This window comes from Melozone crissalis, unplaced genomic scaffold (assembly GCF_028551555.1).
Source record: "Melozone crissalis strain CALT ecotype California unplaced genomic scaffold, PUWL_Pcris_2 ptg000056l_1, whole genome shotgun sequence".
Lineage (NCBI taxonomy): Eukaryota > Metazoa > Chordata > Aves > Passeriformes > Passerellidae > Melozone > Melozone crissalis.
This window is the reverse complement of record NW_026535834.1, coordinates 1,195,582-1,218,890: the sequence shown is the minus strand read 5'-3', so window position 1 is coordinate 1,218,890 and position 23,309 is coordinate 1,195,582. Positions and strand designations below refer to the sequence as shown.

At 39.5% G+C, this 23,309-nt stretch overlaps 1 protein-coding gene across 3 annotated transcripts in view; it reads right to left on the bottom strand.

Annotated features, from left to right (window-relative positions):
* The window catches only part of ASPG (asparaginase), a 45,419-nt gene that overhangs the window by 14,496 nt on the left and 7,614 nt on the right, over positions 1 to 23,309 (bottom strand). The window contains exons 3-13 of one of the 3 annotated variants that reach the window (XR_008483771.1): positions 22,941 to 23,052; positions 20,163 to 20,288; positions 18,631 to 18,714; positions 17,520 to 17,646; positions 11,295 to 11,407; positions 9,601 to 9,786; positions 6,547 to 6,660; positions 3,142 to 3,261; positions 2,019 to 2,114; positions 969 to 1,132; positions 520 to 613 (exon numbers count right to left, since the gene is read on the bottom strand). Coding sequence is in view for 2 of the 3 variants with exons in the window: in XM_054286831.1 (XP_054142806.1) it covers positions 634 to 682; positions 969 to 1,132; positions 2,019 to 2,114; positions 3,142 to 3,261; positions 6,547 to 6,660; positions 9,601 to 9,786; positions 11,295 to 11,407; positions 17,520 to 17,646; positions 18,631 to 18,714; positions 20,163 to 20,288; positions 22,941 to 23,052 (1,291 nt within the window). In the remaining variant the exon portion in view is untranslated. Of the gene's footprint in view, positions 1 to 519; positions 683 to 968; positions 1,133 to 2,018; positions 2,115 to 3,141; positions 3,262 to 6,546; positions 6,661 to 9,600; positions 9,787 to 11,294; positions 11,408 to 17,519; positions 17,647 to 18,630; positions 18,715 to 20,162; positions 20,289 to 22,940; positions 23,053 to 23,309 lie in introns of those variants that run through there. The other 2 variants (XM_054286831.1, XM_054286829.1) reach the window with 2 other exon arrangements.

The following is a 23,309-nucleotide window of genomic DNA, read 5'->3' as shown; positions in this document are numbered from 1 at the left end:
TGTAGGAATATCTGAGGACATTCACCCAGAAAGACCATGAAAATTCAATCCATCTGAGCTCTTTTACAGAAAAAAATGGCTTTTCTCCTCTTTTCTCCTGCCATGATACAGACTGAATATGAGATAAGGAGCTGAAAGTGGATCAAAGACAAGGAGAGATTAAGGTGTGCAGCTTCTAACATGCTGGAAGACCAATGGCTCTATGAATCCCCAGGCTATACAAACTAAATCTTAGAAAATTAAATTCTGATTACTGATAACTTTTATATTCTGTGATATGGCCATTCCTTAGGACTGTACAACATGGAAGAGACCAGTAAAGGGCAAGTCCATGACTACCATTCAAGAACTGCTGACATTCATAACAGCAGGAAGAGGAAATCCACAAAGCAGGCAGAGCCATGCAACCATCCCATATAATTATGAGTGGGTGGAAGGGGAAAATCAAAAAACCAGTCATCCAGCAAGAGACTCAGGAAAGCACTGGTGGAAGGAGAAGATTAAAACATGTCAACCTACTGGTATATTTTGTGCCAACTGAAACAGTCTGGTCTTGATGAGAAAGGGAAGGGCAGAAAGAGAACAGACAGCCCATGGTCCTGCACTCTCACTTCTGACAATCAAAAGGAGTGATCAGTTTGGCTCTGTTTTATAAGGAAGCTTCACAATAAAGAGTGGAGCCCTGAAATTACGGACAAAGTCTTGGCGGGAGGACAGCAATAATTACCTTATGCTAAAATTCTGCATGCATAACAAGTTGTTTGCTTTCATTCCACATTATTTTAAAAAATCTTTTCATTTAGGCTAGTCACATCCTTTGAAATAAGCTGATACGTGTTATTTAAACTGCTGTCATTTACACATGACTACTGAGACCAGACAAGACCAGACCACAGGATGGATAGAGTTGAAATCCAAAATGACAGAAGGTTTATAAACCTTACATGGAGCAGCACATGAATTGTTACCTGAACTTGATGGCGTTCATCAGAGGGGTAGATCCATATCTGTCTCTGGCATAAACAGTTGCACCAGACATCAACAAATACTCAACTAAGGGCAGGTGCCCTTCAGAGGCTGCAATGTGCAGGGGAGTTCGGCCGTCGTAGTCTCCACAGCTCAGGTTTCCACCCTACAAAAGGACAAATCCTTCACATGCCAAAAAGATACTGGCTGCACATCAAGCTCTTGTAAATGTCACACAGTAGCATGTATACATCACATTTTCATTCTGCCACCAAATTGTTAAGCCTGTCCATTAAGTATCCAAATAAGCCTGTCAAACATAAAGTTTATCTTGCAGCATTGTTTTAGTGCCAATAAAGATATTTATTCCACCTCCTGCATGTTTCCCACTGAAATATATTCTTTATTACAGCACACCATGGTGCAGCTTTGTGCCCATAGACTGCTAATTGTTCTTGTCTTAGTTAATTCCTACTTTCAAGATATATTTATCGTTTCTTGAGGCCCATTACCAAAATCTCAATAGTAGGGTAAACCAAGGCAAAGAGGGGGAAAAAAAAAAAGAGATGACAGGGAAATGCCTGATTTTTCTTTGGGTGTAACCCAAGTCAGAGCTCTAGGGAGAAACAGAAATTCTGAATTAGCACTGGACTATGTTTTGCTTAAACATAATTTTCAAGTCCTTTTTTTATTCCTGACAGATTTACATCCAAAAGGTGGATACTATGAATATGCATAAGGAAAGTTAAGCGAAAAGAAAGCAGCACAAATCATTTTAAAATGTTCCAAAGTTAGCAGATAAGAACTTGCATTTTAATCTACCTGTATTTTCACAGTTCAAAAGAAAATGTAAACAGCTGAAAACCAGAGGGGGACAAGAACATACCAGTTCTGAAAGGCAAAGACCAAGAAGTCTAAAAACCATTTGTAACTGTCATAGCACCGTGACTCTAAAACTTAGGCTGTCACTTTCCATGAGTATGGCTTCCTATCATCAATTACAGTTTTGTTTTAAAATTAATGTTTTGTACACACTGTTCATTCTACATTACCATTTCTGCTATGGCTCTTATTGCATCTATGTCACCCAGTTTAGCTGCAGCACAAGCCAAAGGTGGAATTAATGCATCTCGTACGGCTTCTAACTCCTGAGAAACAAATAAAATTAAACATTTAATACCAGCCTCGCCTCTAATGCGATTGACACCCAAGTCATAAAAACACTGCCCTTGCTTTCATGTAAAGTTCCAAATTAGTCATTTGTATGTTTAGAAATGGTAGCATTTAGTTCTTGGAAGGAAAGAAGTCTTGTGCATTTTGTCAGTCACACATCCATAAGATTTATACTCCTCTCTGGCAACACTACAAGTACCTGATATCTCTATAAACCATTTAAGGTGCACAACTAATTGCCATCTCTGTACTGCCATAGCTACACATCAGTACAGTAGGAGAAACAGTGCTGGGGGAAGTTGGAAAAGACCATATCCTCAAGACTGGATCAATTTTATTCATGTTATTCCTCAGATATTTGTGTAACCTGTACTTTCAAACCTATGCTGACAAGCCTCCTAGGCCCCTAAATATTCTCCCCATTTCTCATGCTTACTAAAGAAGAACTAAAGAATACATTCAGTATTCATTAGTTAATAAAAATCCCATCCTCCCTGAACCTAAGTCAAGAGTATTTGTATAACCAGTACTTTATTATCTAATTTATATTTATATTATATTTTCTAATTGGGCGGGACTACACACCACAAATTACACTTGTGTAATGCTTCCTTAGTATCAGCTTTCTATGACTGCATGTACAATTAAGCTGTTTTACCCATTATTATTTGGATTGCTCCAAACTGTCAATACATTTGACCACAAAAATATAAAGCAATTCTTCATATCATTGATACCCTGAATTAGAGCATCTGTCTGAGGCTTGTTATTGCAACCAGCCAGCCAAGAAAGTAATCCCAAGAGGGGGCTACAAAGGAGGGGGGAAAAACATTAATATGTTTTTAATTAAAAACATTTTAGTTATAGAATTGTCATTGTGTCCTTTCTCCCTAACTCCATATTCCAATTTTCTTTCAGCTTTGCTGTTCATCTTGTATCCAGGCTTATTTAGCTCAGTTTACAGCTTTACATGATACCAATTTTAAATATTTAAGTATATACCTCCTTGCTGCTGATACTTAGAGATTTGGCAATCACTTGAATAAACTTGCTATCTCTCAAAGAGATCTTGGCTCCTGTGGGTACAACAGTCATTTCTCCTCTTAGATTCTCACTCAGCATCTGAAAAGCAAGGAATCAAACCCTTTGTTAGCAGAGGAAAAAATGGTGGTAGTCTAATAAAAAAAACCTTATAATCAAGTTAGAAAACTGTTTAGAGGAATTATGGAAACTAATTTAATGCAGACAAAAGATTAAAGAAATAGTTACTGTCCCATGCAGACCGCACGTTTTAAAAGACAAAGGAGGGAGAGAGACAGGCAAACAAAACTTTCTTCCAAAGCAAAGAAAACCAAAATAAGCACATAACAAAACACCCCAAATTTTAGAATATGTGGACAAAAGTTCCCTAGTGGGGTAAGCTGCAGCCTGCTTAAAAACAGAAAGATAATGAGTAATGAGCAGAGTGAGGCTTAAGACCAGAATATTCTGAAATGCTGATGCCTCTTGCCAGCATTCACAAACCTCAGGACTCCTACACAGACTGTGTACATAGAGCTCAAAACAAAGCCCAGTGCTGCCTGTAGACAGTCATGTATTTCCATGGGTTTTCAAACAGCTCCATTAGCCCTGATTTTGTTACAATCTGGACATAGACCCAGCTCTGAATGCAGAAAATCTACAGTAGTAGCAGTCATTCCGTATCCAAACAGGCATGTAACAGTTTGCAGGATGGGTGCCTCCAATATAACTGGGAAAAAAACCCAAATCAAAATGTAAAAAGGTCAGCCAATTCATGTGTAGAAAGTACTTGAATAGGGCAATAAAGAAATGAAAATACTCTAAATTACAGACTCTGGGAAACTTGGAGAACACAGATAGAAGCCAGTCATCAAGAAAAAGCAACTAGTTTCCTCAATTCTGACCATTTTACACACTGGCATTCTTTCAGGAAAGGTTGCTGATGCAGCTATAAAGCACATAGTTATTTCAATTAGAATTTTAAAAAGCAGGATTGTGAAAGTTTGCAAGAAACAGATGTGATGTTGGCAGGAGGAATGCCCCAGGTTTACTTATGTCTAGGCATGCCCTTTATTAAGAAAAAACCCTCCAAGAGCTGACAACACCATAGCTGTCTGCTGGAAGAGTCCCATATACATGTAACTCAGAGGATACCAACTGCTTTGGCACACTTTTAGAATTTGACAGGTTGAGATCATTGCTTTACACAGGTAACCTTAGCAATTGGCACCTGTGCTAAATGCACCCAGTGCAAAACCCTGTGTGCTTATTCAGTCCTACCAGCTCTTCAGACATTTGTATGTGTCTGGGGGCACATTCCTTGCTCTTCATGTTGAAAAAGAATCCCAAAATAACCACGCCAGCTTCAGGAGACCTTCTGTCTCTGGGGAGACTATTGTTTGGTGATATGTTTAACTGAAGATATTGCCACAGACAACATATTTCCAGGCTTTCTTCTTCTCCTGGTCTCTATAACTCATTCCTGCCCAGGCAATGTAGCATGTTGTTCCCTTAGTTGTGCCAGCACAATTGTTTGTGGGTCTGTACAATGATTCAAATGAAGAAACCAATCCTGCATAACTCAAAGAAATTGCAAAAGTTATTTTGTTTTTCATCCCATATAAAGGAGGTCCAGCACACCACCACACAAAAACTGTGTAGCACAACCCAAAGGGTAGCACATGAAAATGCAGAACTATCTTGTGACCTGGTACCTAAAACACCTTATCAAATCCTCACCTGAGTAAGTCAGCTATCTCACCTCAGCAAACTGGATCTCGAATTAAGTTTTAACTCACACACCCAGGCAAGACTGGGAAGGTTTCTCCTGTCCCAGGTCAAATAATCTGCTGTGCAAGATTAAAGTGAGCATTAAAAAAAACCAAGCTAGTGCATGTGTGTTCCAGGGTCAGTGAGTATGCCAAAGGGGTCTCAGTGAAGAGCTGAGGTTTCTGAAGTGCAAATGTGTGGGTACACAGTTTGTGGTAACTGGGAGTGGGGCTGGGCCCAGCCTCATCCCCAGTGGGCACAGCTGTGAGCAGCAGGTGAGCAGCACTGACAGCAATGAGCCATGGAGTGCCCAGGGGCACTGACCAGTCACCAAAGGGAACAGAGGGCACACAGGTGCAGTGCATCAACATGAGGGGGATAAAAGGCTGGGCTAAAGAACAAGAAGGGTGGCTGCTTTAAGCTTTCTGAAATTGTATGGTGATACTTTCTGTGTTATGGCCCTCTCAGCTCCATCACAAATGCACAAACACATGCAATACCCCTTCTCCTCACAGCACTTGTCACCTGCCAGGCACGTCCTTGCACGGAGCATGTTCTGGGCATCCTCACCAAATACACAGGTCCTCCTCCTCCCATTTCTCAGCTTTAGCAAACAACTGCAAGCTCAGAGGCTGAAACTGTGTCTAAGCACAGTGAGTGGTACTTTCAGCCACTGCACTAAAGCTTCACAGGTATCCAAATATGTTTGTCTCAAGTGCTGCTACTGGTTGGAAGATGTGGAGCATGAAATAATGATCAGGTTTGTTATGGTTTTAATAAAAACAAAGCACCATCATGAGATACACATGTGCCTGCAGTGTTAAGTCTGGAGAGTGACTCATCATGATGTCATCTCCCAAAGTGTCAGGATTAAGATTTCACTACATCCAAGCACAGAAATTCATGCATTCCTGCAGAATGCTGTTCCCTTATCTAATTCATAGCTATATGCTCCTTGTATTAAGGGAACACAATAAACAGCTATTTAACCTGCAGGAAAAAAAGCCTTGATTAAGCAACCAAAGAACAGTAAGAACATTTTTAAAGGGACTCTGATTTTAAAAAGAGTTACAACTGGTTCTAGAATAATCCTCTACTCTTTATGTATTATAAAGTGTATCTCCTCTTAGAGAAATAAAATCTAATACTATTATGAGTAATGCTGTAAAGGAAGAGGCTGTAGGCAATATTTATTTTCAGAATAAGCTTTATGTGAATAAGTCTGGGATGAAATCTTCACCACACTAAGATCAGTGACAAGATCTTTGCTGACTTCAGTAGGGTTGGGATTCTGTCTCTCATAAGAGCTTCCACATAGAGTTTTCAGTACAAAGTGTCCAAGCTAGACTACTAACACTTAAACATGGCATTTTTATGGCTCAGTTATGGTCTTCACCTGACTTATGCAGAAAATTCTTTTCTCTCCCTATCTTCATACATTTGTTCGCTTAATACTCCCTTCCATAAGAAAAAAACCAAAAACATGGGCTGTTCACATTACAGTTCTGGAACCAACTGCTTTTAAATGCAAGAGAAGCTCAAGGCATGAAGCTAAGCAGAAGTTAGCACAGTAGATGTGAAACTTAAAGTCTTTCAAGGTCACACTGAAATATTTACCTGCTTCTTCTCCTCCCAGCTAAGGTTTCCCTTGCTGAGTGTGTATGACAGTTTAGTTAGGGCTGCCTCTGGTGTCATATCACCTCCAGGAATTACTCCAGCATCAGCAAGAATCTGAATAAAAGGGAACAATGATTCTAATTAGCATAGCATTCAGAAATACCTGCACATACAGAAAAGGTGTTTGGAAGATGAGTGGCTACACAGAATGCAGTGTGCAGTCAAGCCTCCACTCTCTTGCTCCTCCTACTGCCACTGTAATTTTTGTACTTTAAATTATCAAATACCAAGCAAATACTAGAGCAACCTGAATAAAGATGACTTTTACTTTAAATTCCTTTTCCTGCAATAGCACTGAAGAATTCCACCAAATGCTTGCCACGGTCGCTTACCATGCTAAAAGGGAAAGGTTACAGGTCTGTATCAGCTATCTGCAGAGTTGTCAGATTCCCTTTATTGAAAAGCTGCAGTTACTCTGTTTTAACCCAGTGGCATTTTGAACACTGCCAAGTAGGCTGTTCTCACAGAGACATATTTACCATTCTTTTATGGGGCATTGCTTTGGATGAATTCCAGCACTACAGCGTGCTCACAGAGGGAGTGCTTTCAGATTCTTGCAGGCTGTGCTAGCAGTGTATGATTTAGAAGATACAACTGAAATATGTAATTTACACAGTTCTGACAAGAACAACTGAAAAAGATGACCTTTTAACTTATCTTTCTGGTAGTTAAAAAATAAAATGTCTGAACAAAAGCAAAAAGAAGAAGGATCTTTGCTATGATCAGCAAGCCTTGTAAGTGTACAAGACAGCAAAGACAAAGGAGATTTCAGATCTCTTGTCATTAAACTGTACCTGGGCAAATCACAGATCACCTTCTTTGCCATAATGTGATGCCTCACAGTAAAGCATCTTGAACTAGGTTGTTTGCACTGCATTTTACTTTTAAATACCTTGTATACAAGCTTCAGCTTCAAAACTTGTTGTGGCTTAACTAATATTTTCAGCAAGATACAGAGCCTTAATTAGCTCATTAACCACTTCTGGGAGACCCAGAGTAACATTTTTTTAAAGTCCCATGGGAAATCATATACAGAGAAGGTGAGAAATACCTTCTGTCCTGCAGAGCTAACCAAAGAACAGTTAGGGCTTTTTCAGTGGGTTTGTGAAAGAGGAGGAGGAAGGGATTTCCCAGCTTCCTTCCTATACCTAAAGTCCCCTCAGTTACAAGTTTCAACTGTGTAGATGGATCAGAGGCCAGACATTCAGTTAATTAAAACAAACACTTCAAGGGAAGCCAGGGACTCAGCTGACCTACCTGACTAGCTCAAATGAGTCAAAACTGGCACAGCCATATGCAGACCTTTGAAATATTTCATTTAAAGAAAAATCAAAGTAAAATTAACATTACAGCAACTTTACAGCATTCACTCATGATACTGAGCAGTTCCTCATGAAAAGGAGAGGGCGGTGAAAGAACAAGTGTGATGTAATTTTGTAGGACTTGCCTTGGTCAGTGTCCTCCTCACAAGATGCCAAGAAAACAGGGCAGCCTCTAACAACTGATGCTGAAGCAACATAGAAAAAACTCCATACAAAAAATGGAAGCCAGAAGGGAACACATTCCTACACAGCCTTAAAGTGGTTCAGTAAAACCTGAGCAGAATCATTCAATTCAGCCTATCCAGAGTCTGGATCAGAGTGCAGAAAGCCATTTTAGGTGTCTACTTGGAGAATCTTTTAACCAAAGCATAGAAAAGGGGTTTCCTTCTTCTTTTCATAAATTTTAGCAGTTCATTTCAAGCAGATGACATAAAACCTAGGATTGTTTTCAAATATAAATTTGGTGTTTTTTATTGGCTTAACTGCTTTTTCCCTTCCGAGTGAGCTGTTCTATATAATCTGCATGTTCCTACAGTATTTGCTACAAAACATGAGATCTTTGCAAAATTCACTAATTCTCAAAACTCCTCCATAAAGTTATGCAAAAGTTTTACCAACATCCAAATCATTGCCCATATCAGAAAATAGCAAGTTTGGATAGTAAGGAAGTTATAAAGAAAGTCTTACAATATCCATTTGTATTGGATACTCAAAACAGTCCTTGTGCAAATATTATCTAAAGCTGTGTCAAAACCAAAGCTAAAAGAGGCAGGTTTCAGCACCAGACCTGGGTATTTAGGTTTGCCAGGCAGTCAAAGGAGAGGCTGGCTCTGCCAGACAGGTGGTTGCTCCCAACAAAACCAGGTGTCCAAGGCAGAGGCATGAGTCACCCTCTGGTAGTGCTTCTTGGCTATTTAATATCTGGTCCTTTTCTAAAGGCCAGTTAAACCAGCTTCCCTGACACTAATATATGCAGCACATATTCTTATACAGCTTTGTGCTCTTATTAGTCCCAGTGATGTCGTGTTTTGGTACACAACTTGTGGTAGAAACACACTACAAAATTCCCTGAATATTAACAGTATGTACACAAAACCTACTTTAAGCCAACCCTTGTGTCTTAAACTAAACTGATTTCCATTCTTCAATACAGACAATTCCTTAGACACTGTTCTGCAATCTCACCCTGAATTCAGTTGTACTTCCAGTCAAATAAAGAACTGGGATTTGGAATATTGCTTGCATCTACAGGCTTTCTTCATGCTCCTACATTGTAGCTAAGCAACTGTTATCCTATCAAATACTACTCTATTTGATCATCTGACCCCTAAGCTAGCTTTTAGCTCAATAGAATCCCTCTGAGAGAGATACTACAGATCTAATGCAAAGTATCCTGGAGTGCTGCACATGACAGGAGTGAGCAATCACTAATTTGGGATTTGAGCTGCCTGTTTTGACTATTCAGACCAGGAGTAACAGGATATTGTTTATAGATATGTGTTTAAATGCTTCCAGCTTAAGATATTTCAGATGTAGTTATTTTATGAGCAACAACTTTATAGTTAATAAACCTGGTTTTATAGGCTGGGACTAGTAGTGGGAGTTTAAAGCAAGTGTCAGTGGGATGTTTGTTTTGCACAGCAGTGGGGAATGAAGTGGTTGCACCCCTCACCTGGCCTGTAGCATAGACTGTTTTCACAGCCCCACGCAGGCACTGCGTGCAGTTCAGAATCACCACTTTGCGTTCAGCCGCTTTCCTCAGCTCCTCCAGCAGATCTTCTCTCTTGTCTGGGGCATTGCCACTGCCATAAGTTTCAAGTACTATGCCCTCAATAGGAGGCTGAAGAAATGCTCTTACCTGGTTAAAAACAAGACAGGGAACAGAGAAAAAAGGTATGTTAGGTCATCCTTAAAATTTTCACATATGGCACAGCATTTTTAAAAGTGGTCTATTTCTGCTAGAGTCTTACACACTCTCATGCCCTATAGTCTTCTTACACCCTTCTGTGCTTCCTTTTGCAAAAACTGAGACTGTAAAATAAGCTTTTTAAAAATGAGACTTTTCCTCTCTGGCTTCCTTTAAAGTTTCTGGAGGGTTAGATTTTAAAATAAACTGGTGTGTACAGGTCATTAGCTGATGTGAAAAAAGATGCTATTGATCAAGTGCTATTAACAGGCTATACTGTTGCACCACTGTTTGGTGCAACAAAAAGGTACAGTTACACTTTTAAAATAAATGTTGAATTATTAACTGAGATTAGAACTCCACACCACTGCCCAGATTTTTCTGCTTTAGCAAAGAGTTAAGTTAACCAATGTCTGCCTAAGAGAGAGTGTTTCACCTTTCAGGAAAGAACATTCCAACAAAGCATGAAGTTTTTTAACCCCAAACCAAATTGATTTAACTCAGAGACACTTATATATTCTGGGCCAGTTGACACAGAAGTAGATATTGTGCCTCACTGTAAGAGAATGCTGTCAGAGGATGCCTAGCAAATTCCTCTTCCTAGAAAGATGTATTTTCAACAACCTAGATATTTCCTTGCTGATCACATATGCTAAATGCAATACACTGTAAACCCCCATGAGGATAACTATGCAGTTGGTGTTTTATTGCAAATATACCACCCCTCTGTCTTTCCATCTGTTCATATTCACCTAAAAAGAATAGTGATATAATTGGGGAGTGCTGCTTAAACTACTGGATTCAATTTAAGAAGGCAAGAGCCACAAAAGACCTGTCAATTTAATGGAACTAATATTAGACAAAAACTTAAAGACCAATTTACCTAAAATCACAGTCTGCAAAATATTTTCTAAAGGCAAAAAAATTGCACTTCTCATTTTCAGCAGCAAAATCCCACTTTTCATTTTCAGCTCTGTATGAATGCTGAGGGTCATGTGAACCATCAGCGTGAGACAAAATGAACCTTGAAAAAAAAAAAGAGTTGTAGAAATAATCACACTCCACCCACCACATTGTCTATTCTTTGACAAGATGTCTATTTTTTGACAAGATATGTATTAATAGGCCTCAATATGCACCAGGATAATATTTTCCTAGTCACTGTAGCTTGCAGCTGTCTAGAAAACCACACTTGACCTATTTATGAGTCCTGATAAGAAATTAATTTTAAGTTCCAGAGCCCAAGCAATTTATTAAAAAGATATTTGAAAACCTTTTATCATTTATGGCATGTGGAAATAGTCTTTGAATGCCCTGATATTTCAAAAAAATGCTTATCAGAAGAAGACAGATTCTTTCCCTTCCCTCCAAACCCCAACCACTGCTCCAAACAATGCAGCTTTCCTACAAGTATTTGAGCATCATTTCAGCCATTTCCAAAGTGAAGTGGGGACACTTACAGCAGCAGCTGTGATTCCTGGGAAGATCCTCAGAAGTCCAACGTTCCTGTTCATATTGGTGTGAACTCGGAATTTCTTTGTGGTGTTGGCTCTCCAAACCGTTTCCCAGTTTACTATTAAGAGAAGGGGCCTTTTTAATTTAATATTAAGACATGCTATTAAGTACACTTGTAGTACTTGATTCTTACAACTCTGTTTTTAAAATTGTTCTTAGGCAGGGAATTCATGAAAGACAACACACTTTTTAAAGAGGAAATGAAGGCTCATTTAAGACAGAAGAATTAACAGCTGGTCTGGCATAGGTGAGATATTTACTTGTCATACACTGACCTGAACTTCACTGTTATGTAGTTGGCCTGATACAAGCCTGGATTCATGTTTGAAAAACAGACCTTCATCTTCTCAGATGTAAAAGATGACAAATGCAGTTACTGTTGCTGCTAATCACCTCCAGAGTTTATTAGGTAGTTATTAATGATTAAATAAAATAGCAAGGATTCAATTAACTCTGATTATACATTTAGAGCCAGAAGCCAGCTGTTTAACTAATAGTTTGTTTGTGTTGCATTATTAGAAGCCAAGTCATGCATTATTGATTTCAAAATTTTACTACTTCAGTGTAGGAGTGCAGCATTGGTAACGCTGACGGCTCCTACAAGGCAGTGGAAGAGCTTTAACAAACAGCAGCCAACAGCTCAGAACACTGTGCCTCCATGAAGAGAGATCATGCTGTAAAGCTGCCTGCTTTCCCCTCATGAGCTAAGCTTTTGAGATTTTGGAGAAACTCCCAAGCAGCAAGACAGATAAAAGATCTGCGTGCATAATACCGACTTGCTCTCAGCCATGCAGAGAGTTACTCACACCAATTACAGTTGCAATTTCTTGCAATCAGCAGACAGCCACTTCCAAAAAAATATATAAAAACCAAGAATAAATTTAAAAGCCTCAATTGAAGCCTGCTCTATTGCCACACTACCAGAGATAGTAAAAACTACACAATCCATTAAGTCAGGACAAAAAATAGCATTCTCCTATAAGACTCTATGAACTTTTCTTCCCTGCCAGCAACTGGAGTCTCTTCTTTCTAAAAACTGCCATAAGCCATTAACCAGGTCACAAGCAGTTGGCCTGGCATTTTTGTATCCATCCAGTCACACTTCAGCACATGGATTCCTACTGCCCTGGGAGTGGGAAAACAGAAATATAAACCATTTCTGCAGCTTCTTTCTTTCTGATAAGCTGTCCAGCATGATTCTGAAACCACCTGGCTTAGTAGCTATCCAAGTAGCTCTCAAAGGCCTCCAAGAGCTTTCCAGAACCATTTAGAGACCTGCAGGAGGAACCAGAGAAGTGCAGAGCATGTGCATTTGTTCTGCATGAGGTTCATGGGCCTGGCTAACCACATTCAACATGAGCACTGTGCTTTAAGAAGCAGCACGGTTTAGCAATAAATCCATTCCTTAAGCCTTCTAAAAATAGGTTAACTCTTTAAAAGCAGCCTCCATTATAAGAAGGGGTGGCAATAAAATTGTACCACAGCTTGCTTTTCTTTTATCCTCCATAAGGTAGGAGTCCCTGCCAAAACTTCACAAATGCATTCTACTACGTTTGGCAACTGTGAGCATCCCTGATGCCTGCAACCAACTTGAAGAATGAGCTGAGGAAACCTGCCTTGGCATGGAGCACTAACACACTGCCAAAAACAGAAGACCAAGGAAAGAGATCAGAGCACAGGTTCAGAAGTCAGACCTACACCAGGCCTATACCTGTACTCTTGGAGTACGCTCTACCAAGTAACATCTCCAAGATTAATTTAATGCATGCAGACATAGTATAGTGATGTAATTCCAAATTATATTAAAAAGAAGATAAAGATTGCCCTTCCCCTGAGTTAACATTCGCTTGGTCATGAACCTCATCAGCCTACATAACGTGTTTGGTGCTGCAGACTCCACAGATGTCAGATTTCCATTTGCCAAACAAGTCTAAAAGGCAGAACAAAAGGCAAATGTGATGCAAGAGCCAAAGGCAAACAAATATACATAGAATTCATCTCAGATTTACTCAGAACTGCTGTAAGTGAGGCAGGACACCATGCAGGGGAAAAAAGAAATTAGAACACACCCTTTGCATCCTCCATCCCAAAAGGAACATTATTTATTTCACATAGGTAAGTTCAAGCATCTTCATTGTACTGAATAAACCAGCTGTCTTGCTGTGTCATGTCACACAGCAATCTTTTTTTGTTAGGTCAAAGAGCCCAAGAACATAAGAACAACTAACAGTTCTTAAGTAAGAAACTCATATACAAGCAAGTGACGTGCAAAAAACTGCATCTCTTGGTGTTCAAAACTCTTTTTTATCTTATGGATAAGAGTGATTAATTAGGGATACTCAGTTTTGGCACAGCACAGAAAGCAGTAACCTGCTCTGACTTGGGTGGCCTGTGCTTGTGAAGAGTTTAACTGATACAGCAGAGTGCATCATGTAGATGTGGATGCAAAAGTGAGGAACAAACACAAGCTAGCTACTGGTGTGGCACAGCAGAAAGAACATTTCTAAAGCAATGTACATAACATAAAGAAGTAATGGCTATTTACAGACTAAACTCATAATGACTCTGGATAGATTGCTCTATTCAGGGAGACTGCATTCAAGATATTAAGGCCTTCTGTTTACTCTTCCAAATCAAACCATCACATAAACAATAGTCTGATATTTCCAATCTCCCTCTCCATACCAAACACTGTAGCCTCTTATCCTGGGGTGACTTTATGATGGTTGTATCATACTGCCAAATTACTGCCAAAAAATTACATCCTTATCTTATGCAGCTTTATTCACACACATACACAAAATATGGTGATTGGGTTAGTGCAAAAAAAAAACCCCAACCTGACTTTAAAAAAAAGTAACTACACAGATCAGAAAGCAGAAAATCCCCCTGCTGTTAACACAGTGCAGGTTTCAACTTATAACAGGAGAGCAGCAACTCAGAGTGACACCTCCCTTAGGAGTGGTGACTGAATTCCAAGTTATGAAATCAAACAAGAAATACAGCTTTTCTTGATTGCAGAGCTGCAGACAAACAGCAGTACCCTCCTCTCATCTCTCTCTGCAGGGCTATGGGTGAGCCCTGCCATTATATAAACTGCCCCAGAGTTCCCTGTGATTCACAGCAGCAGCAGCTGAGGGGTGGGGAGCACAGGCCAACCCATGGCTGCAAACTCCTGCAGGAGGCAAACGAGGCCAGACCCCCTTTCTTGGCAGTTTGTGATAAAACAGTCAACATACATCTTGGGAATTAGTATTTCAAATGACTGGTGTCATTGCAACAACCAAGATGCCTGCTTGGAAGGGAGCAGGGATGGGGACCAGAAGCACTCCAGTGAAGAGAGCTGGGATATGCCTTCATACATAAATGACCTGGGCTTTCTATATAAATAACCAACCAAGATGCACACAGTGCCAGTGCCTAACAGCTTCTCTCTAATGAGATTTGTGGGTAGATGAGCCCAAAAGGGCCTTCTGACTGTGTGCTGCTGTGCCACACCTGCTCACACAATCCCACAGGCTCTGTCCCCTGCACAGGTTGTCTTTCATTGGATGGTCCCACACATGTGCACCACTCCAGAAGTTACATGCATGTGGGATGAAATAATTCCAGCCCCAGAAACAAAGCAAGTTTCACATGTGCTTCATTAGAACAATCAAGAATAAAGCAATCAATTACAAAATATACTGAGAATCTTTAGAGACCTCAAGAGAAATAGTCTTCCTTGTCTCTCCTGTTTTTAAAATATGGGAGAAATCAAGTAATGTATTTTATCTGTTAAGCTTGGAGATTTTAGAAATATTTCTTATTATTTCCATACTGTCCATTTCATACAGAGATTTCTAATTCTGTTGCAAAAGTATTTCCCATCAGCACTGGGTTTCTTACTCAGGAGAGGGCTAGAATTTTTTCATTTCTTACAGGATTTTTCTGTGCTAAGTTGAAAGGCCTAAGGAAGTTGATACACTTGCTTATCTAGAACTGGGTAACACAACTCCTAGGCATTGCTAACACAGCTAAGGATCTGGCTGAGAACACAGCCAGTTACAGGATTAGAAATCCACTGGGAGCCTTATCTAAAAAGGGAACAGGATAAGAAATGGATATCAGAAATGAAGCAGAGAAACAGAAGGGTAAGGGAGGGAAGAGGACTAAGCTTCTCCCTCTCCTCTCTAGCTCTGAAGTAGACTGTTGCCTTTATATGCTTTGCTGAGCCATGAACAGAATGTCTTATTCCTGTGCACCAACCCATGATCCCACTATGCTCCCCACTTCCTCAACCTCTCCCCTTCTGCTTCCCTGGAATTTTCATTCCCAGCTTTGTTAGAAGCAGGGAGCCTGAGGAAGACTTTCTGCACATGGCCTACTCCTCCTGGCATCCTCAGGCTGCTCTCTAAAATGCTGAATCAGCCAGAGTCAGCCCTGTCTACAGGAGGATTAAGATATATTATATAAAGTCATTTGGAAAAAAAAAAGTTAAAAGATGTAGATTTGTTTGGTTTGTTTTTAAAAGCCCAAGTGGTTCCTTGTCTACATGAAAGCTTCATGCAAGGACTGTACAAGCAAACTCAAGGGAGACAGAGATGTTTCAAACAATTACTTTGGACAAAATAAAGCAGCACCAGTAGATTGCCCTTACTATAAACTATGTTCTTTCAAAATGAAACAATCCTTCAATAGTGACACTGTCATCTTGGATAAATGATGCTACTCTAACTGGGTAATCAACTGAGGCAAATAAAAATAGAGCCTATCACACCATCAGTTTTTAAATCAGAAATCCCCACTGATCCCAATGAGGCATTTACTGAAAAGATAATGGGTCCCAATATGGGCCAAGGGAAGTGCTTAATAACATTCTCATTTTTCTACTCTAGACAAGGAATCACAAAACAATTCATTCAAATCCAAGAGAGGAATAGCCTGCAATTTGCAGCTTGATTTCATTATTGATCAGTCAGTAAACGGAATTTATTTATACCCTGTTTGATGCAGTTCATAAAAACCCAAGAAAGAAGATTCTCCCCAATTTACTGCAACAATCAACTGACAGCACTTCTGCTGATTTCAGAGACATCCTATTTGACACAGCACAACAGTGGCACATTCTCTGCCTGAAAGATGTCTTACAGGCAACTACAGTATTTCACAGGCTTCCTCAGCTTGTGTCTGGCTGTGGCAAACTTTGATCCTGAAACTTTGTTAATCGACTCCCAGTCATTAGGTGGAAGGGAGAAGTTAATTTTTCCAGATTGCAGAGTGCCTTTCTCTAGAAGTAGAATCCATTCAGAATGGCACATTGCACGGTACAGGGCTAGGTCTCCTACTGCCACTAATGGCACTTGGCTGAAGAATTCAAAAACTGTTCCCATTTTTTTTTCTAATAATGGAGACTGTCACCAAGTCTACTCCTTTTTAATACCTATTCTATACAAAAGCAGCTCACATGTATTTTAAAACTGTACTTTAGTATGTTTGCTGGCAGCTCCTCATTTGGCTAGATTCCAAATGTGTCTCTCTTCTCCAAAGAAAGGGTGTCATTTATCCATGAACATTTAAAAACTTTGCAAATGGTACTGAAACCCTCAGGTAGTTTTTCCCCTTTGTAGGAAACAGACACATAAAAATTACAGGGAGCCTGAGTAAGTTTGGGGGAAAAAAACCTTTTTAGGTCTGCTGCTATCAGTGTGTTTGCAGTTCAGGCAGGTCCTAAGTATCCAGTAAAACATCTTACACAATGACATGCAACAGAGAATCTGTTGAAGCTGGAAGTACTCTGCAATGACTTTTTTCCCTGATTTCAAAGACCAGCATGGTCATTAATGAGATGAAACTCTTTGTTCTTTCAGTCCAAACTCCCTTATTTTATCTTTGGAGCAAGCCTTTTTCTGACACAGGGGCAAACTTCCCTCAGGTTAATCTGGATCTTTACTCAAAGTCAGCCTAGCTCACATCTATATTCAACAGATAAATGCAGTTGAGTCACAAAGTCTCAGCCTCACTAATATTTAAACAGGTTCAGAGCAGATGAAGTGAAGTCAAGCTAGAGGACTTTCAAAGATATTTGACTTTAAAAACAACATTTCAACTACACAAGCACAGGTTCTTTTCAGCTACAGTTCTATTGCATGCAGCATAAATTACACGGCTTAAGAGATGATGTTGCTTACTTGTAATATCAACCTCAGCATTTGCAAGTGGAGGCAGGTTAGGTGAGGAAAAGGCATTGAAACTCCCAGCATCCACCTTAGTCACCCTATTTCCCCTGTACAGTTTATTATAAAAATACAGGCACACCTGCAAGACAAGTAAAGAAACAGGTCTATGAATAAGCCAGTAATTAAAAGATGCAGTAGATAAATACTGTAGTCCGTCCTTTATAAAGTGTTTTCTAAATCTTTAAAGCAACTCAGAGGTTAGTAGATGTTTACAAGTCTAACCCTTTCAAAAAGTGTTGGCACTTCTGTCACACATTGGTTTAAGAATTTAAGAATAAAATTAGGTTCAAGTTAAGAGCTAACTAGTTTCATAATGTTCTCATGAGGCTTACTCTAGGAGACAGCAAATTTGCCTGAGTTCACTTCAGAGATGGAGGAAAGAAATAGTGTGAGCTTTTTAATAAATTCAGTTATGTACAAATTCAGTGTCCAAAACATAACAAAGGGCCTGGTGAAAATGAGGATAACTTCCAAAAGTTACCACACATTATGTTCCTTCTCAAGTCTATTAAAGTTTGTCAATTTGAAGGAAAAGAGATACCTCAAAGCTGTTATCAGTTATGAAGATCTTGGCCAGTCAGCTGTTGCTGTTGTCTTCAAGAACTGGCTTTGGAAGCATGGCAGATGTAAAATAAGGTGTAACCTGCCCCATTTTCTCTCTGAGTTTTGAGCTGCACAGCACAAACAGCATGGTATTGAGACTATGGACGTACCTCCAGGTGTATCACTCTCAACACTTCAATCTTCAGGAACAGAGCTAGAAGACACTCCTACCAGTTCTATAGTGACTGGAGAAGTTCAAAGTAACATTCAGTTAAAAAACATACTTAAAGGTACATTTCAGACTTGAGAGTCTTTCTGGATTGTGTATGGGCAAATGGAATATGACCAATGTGAGAACAGCACGTGCTTTGCCATGCAAGCACTGTTACCTCAGTTGGAATCCATTCATCTTCCTGATTAAGTGCAATTCCTGACTGCCTACCAGATATTTAATTTAGTGAGTGTTTGTGCCCTAGAGGGAGAAATGCAGCTTCTGAGATGGTCTTCCCAGCAAACAGACCTCAGGAATCACGAACTGCCCAGCCATCAGCAGTGCCCCCAGAAGGTTGTCTCGGCCGTCATTCTGCAGCTCGTAAATGGGCACCTGAAGAGCAGAGACTGGAATTACACCCTGGCCCTTATGTAAAGCCTACACAGCAGAAAAAATGAGTCCAACTTATGCAATACAAATACATGAATAATTTATGTAACAATGATTTATGACAAAAAAAGTTTTCTTTCTTCGCCCAAACTATTTTAGACTGCAGCAGATGGCGAGACTTCTCTCTCTGCTTAACAGAATTTTGCCATTTTAGTGCTTAAAAAGTAATACAGAGATTTTTCTAATGTGATTAAGAATATTAACACTGGTTCAAAAAAAATATAAAAACTAGCAAGTAGGCATAGTTTAAAGTGACTGAGCATAGGAGAAGTGATGATAGAGAGAACATACAGAACTGTCACTATGGGCTTCACAACAGCTCTCTTGCACCATCTTTCCTCATAGCATAGCAAAACTGAGCCAGCAGGTTATTACTGACAGAAAAGGGCAAGATTAAAAACAGAAATTTAGTCTGCTGAGTGATGATCTCCTTGCCTTTTCAGACTGCCTCTTTATTAAAAGAGAGTGCTTCTTTCAGTAATTATTAAAAAAGAAAATCACATGCTCCCTTGCTGGATCATATGTCAGATAGATCTCCAAGCAATAAAACCAAAAAGAAAGCAAAACCTTGACTGATGTATCAGACTAGGCTGCTCCACGTCAAGACAGCAAGTGGGAGCCTACTCCTTCCTAGACTTTTGTATTTTGACTTCAAATAGACCACATGTGAAAGGGAAGTTATGAGATTGGGGAGGGGAATTTTACAATGTGATGTTTCATCTTTCCTTTGTGATTAGAGCAGTATTTTACACTCAAGCAAGCTATTCTAGTAAGACAACCCCTCCCTCTCAGACAATATGCAAAGGGCTGATCTCCAGCTAAGAGAATGAAAATTAATAAATGTAGTCTTTAGAGAAAAGGAAACAGACCATATTAGATGCCTTGTGGAACAGAAATGATCAAAAATGCATCTAATGATTTAAGGTTTTTTTTTTAAATTATAAAGACTGCAACAATGAGTAATGTAAGTTGAGATAACAACTGATGAAGTAAAAAATACTGAGCTTCAGGGCTTTTAAAGAAAAGAAGACAGCTGACAACCAGTGGCCACCTGAGGCTGGAAAAATGCTTCTCATATAAACCGATTAATACACAATGGCCAATGACAGGCTCTTATGTTTTTCTCTGAAGCATCTGGCCCCAGCCATAATGAACTCCTGCTCTGATTTGGTACAGAGTTGTGAAGTCATTAATGATAAAATTATGGGGCAGATCCTCAGCTGGTGAGCAATCATTTCTCACTCATTTCTGTCAGCACTGTGACCATTCTCCCTGGCCAGGGCCTGGCCTGAACTGCTAAGCTGTACAGTGATAATCAGGATACAGCGAAGTTCTGCATATAAAAACCAAAAATGAGGATTCCTGCTTCAAGTTCAAATTAATTCCATTACCTGAGATCCTGTCAGAACAATAGTTTTGCCCAGGTTCTCACACATGAAGGACAGGGCTGAAGCTGTGTACGCCATGGTATCAGTACCGTGCAGGATCACAAAACCATCGTACTTCTCATAGTGCTCCTGCAGGTGGAGAGACAATTTTCACACTGTTAAAGAAATGCCCTGGCACCAGCAGCTGAGGTACACAGGGCATGACTTTCATTGATTCAGGCAACAGCACAATGCCTTATAGGGTACAGCACACACAACTCCTCCTAAACTTACCCTGTTTCCAGTTTAAATACAATTAAGGGTTAACCGGACACTGAGCACTAGAGCCAGTAATTCTGATTATGGAACAGTCAAAGAGATTCTTCTGTGTATACATATTAATGCAGCCTTTTTAAACCAGAAGACTCCTAATTAAGAAAAGCTTAGCAATGGCTTTAAACAGGAATGTTAACATATGCAAATGAGGCGTATAGTCTGATGTCTTGTTGCCGCTTTTACTTTAGGGATTACACCATTTACAGGAACAGATTAGGCAAACCAGGGCTCTCATCATGTAGGGGAAAAACCAATCCGTTTAATCCATGGCAGACAGGCAAACTACCAGTGTCAGAGTGCCCTCTTCTGATGGAAAACCATCCTTTCCACAGCACAACCTGGGGGAGAGGCTTCTTGTTCATTAATGGACCTTCATCTGCTGGTTTTTGAGAATGCCCTTACACTATCAGGCACATGCACTATCAAAATCAATTTTATAAAAATTTTAATCCACACACAATTTCACAAATGCAAAGCCATGAATCACACTGCTCATCCTGTGACAATAGTTATCTGCTGGCTTTTGGAAGAAAAAAGAATTGGTTCAGCTACTCTAAAAATGATGGACATAGCAAACACTGCAGGGAAAGACACTGATGTCTCTGATGTAACTTGGTAACATGGAAAGGATTACACAGAACTCTAAGCAGATATATGATGTGCATGGGGAGGAAAAAAGAAGTTTAAACAAGATTTCTTTTTAATTGCACCCCTCATGTTACACTAGGCACACACACTTGGCACCTCCTGATAATAAGGTCATCTCAAACTAATTTGTAGGTTCCTACTTGTCCTTTTGCTATTTCTTCACTGGTACTCATGTCTGTCTACTTGTTGCTACCTAGTGGAAATTTCAGGGGGTTTCTGTTTATCTCTAACAACTGAGCCAACACAACTGCCAGTGTGGCAAGGTCTTTTTGCAGGCCAAACTACAATGTGATGCAAAAACCATGCTGCAGCAACAAGGTAAGAAGGCTTCAAGAATGGCCAAGAAATAGCCACTTGTCCTCTCTAAATCAGTACACTCACAAGTACTTTCAATCTTAGGAACCTTATCAGATGCAAAAGAACATAGTTTAGTTTGAGGTTCATAATAGAAAAGATCAGGTTGTCAATTAAGGAGATATCCCACAGAAACATCTTGGAATGTTTTAGTCTGGAAAATCATCATCATGTTAGAGCTGTGGCAGGCAAGTGTCCAAGATGAACACAAAGTGGCAGCATCTGTACACAACCTGGAGGGTTGAAAAGGGTTCCTTGTTTTTGCCTTCTCAGCAATTTTCATTTGGATTACACAAACTGGGCATACAGAGAACCTGTGTACAAGTAAAAAAACCCCACTTTTGTGATAAAAACTAATATGCCAGTAAGGGAAAAAGGTAAATTCTCTCCTGATCAGCATGGAATTGCTGCCTTCTCTTGGCCCTGGGCTTTTCCCAGCTGCATCCCTGCATCCCTAGAGACTTTCCATGTACACACCAGCTCCAACTCTTGTTTTCCTGGGCAAGATGCATTTGATAGGACAAGCAACTCCCAAGTTTGGTGGTTTCAGGATGCTGAACCTTCAGCAGCATTTCCTGCATTATTGAACTGTTCAATGCATTGCTACAGCACAGTGGAAGAAGGGAATTTACACTATAAAGCTCACTATCCCAGAGTGGGAGAGCAGTATCTTCCGAGCCCCACAGTTATTTATTTCTGTCAGCTATGTATGAATTCCTGGTGTGAAGCATTTGAAGTGTTTTGCAGTTTTGCTTTTTTTAAAAGCACACAGCTAAGTTCAGAGAAGGGACAGGAGCACAGAAATGCTGATTTTTTTTTTAATTTTTTTTAATTCTAGAGAAGGATGAAATGAGTTTATCTATTTATGCAGAAATATCTAGGGCTTTACACATTTCCTCTGTGGGAAACCCAACCATGGCAGCAATTTTTTCTTCTGGTTGTAAAGCTAAAGCTAGTCCAGTCCATGTGTGCCCAGAGTAAGAAATGCATAAAGACATCAAATTATTTTCTATGTCAATAGCCAACTATTAAGCTATTTGAACTTAATTGAACTTAGTTACACACTCAAATGATGTGTAACTAAGCAACCTCCAGCTAAGTTACCCACACCTAAGGATTTTATTCAACATTTTTGGACAGTAAATTTCAGTCAATGTTTTAGGACCTACATATTACATACCTTACTCAATCACAGCTGCAAATTTATTTTATTATATGGAATTATGGAATGGCTCATTCTTGGAAGAACCATGCAACTTTAATGAATTTACAACATTTTCAAATGAAATAAAAATTCTGCAAACTTTGCAAGCACACTACTTCTTACTTTGCAAGTCACTTTACACTTAAAGAAACAAATACATATTTATAGGGCTACTGAATTGTTTTATCTTCCTAAGTATACTAGATACACTGCTGGTTTTGTCTAAGTGAAAAATTAATTCTTATCCCACATCACTGTACCTCAAGTTTTTTTGCAATTTTGGCCCAGTCATCTGGTGTCATGTTGGAAGAATCAAGCAGTGGCGAGAGCTCAAGGATTGTGTAAAAAATTCTCTTGTTTTGCTTGGAGAGACTATGAAGAAAGAGAAGAAGAAAGAGAATTGGAAAAAAAAAACAACTTAGCATTAATATCAACTCATCACTTTTGATTTTTTCTTTAAATCAGTAGTTTTTACACTTCTCCTCCCCCAAATCTAGGTGAAAAATGTCTTAAATCTGGAAATTAAATTCCAAGTTTAGAAGCTCATGGCTTGATGTAGTTTAAAGCATAAATACTTAAATTTAATGTAATAATAAATATAACTTGGGAGGCAGACATGGGTGGTTTCT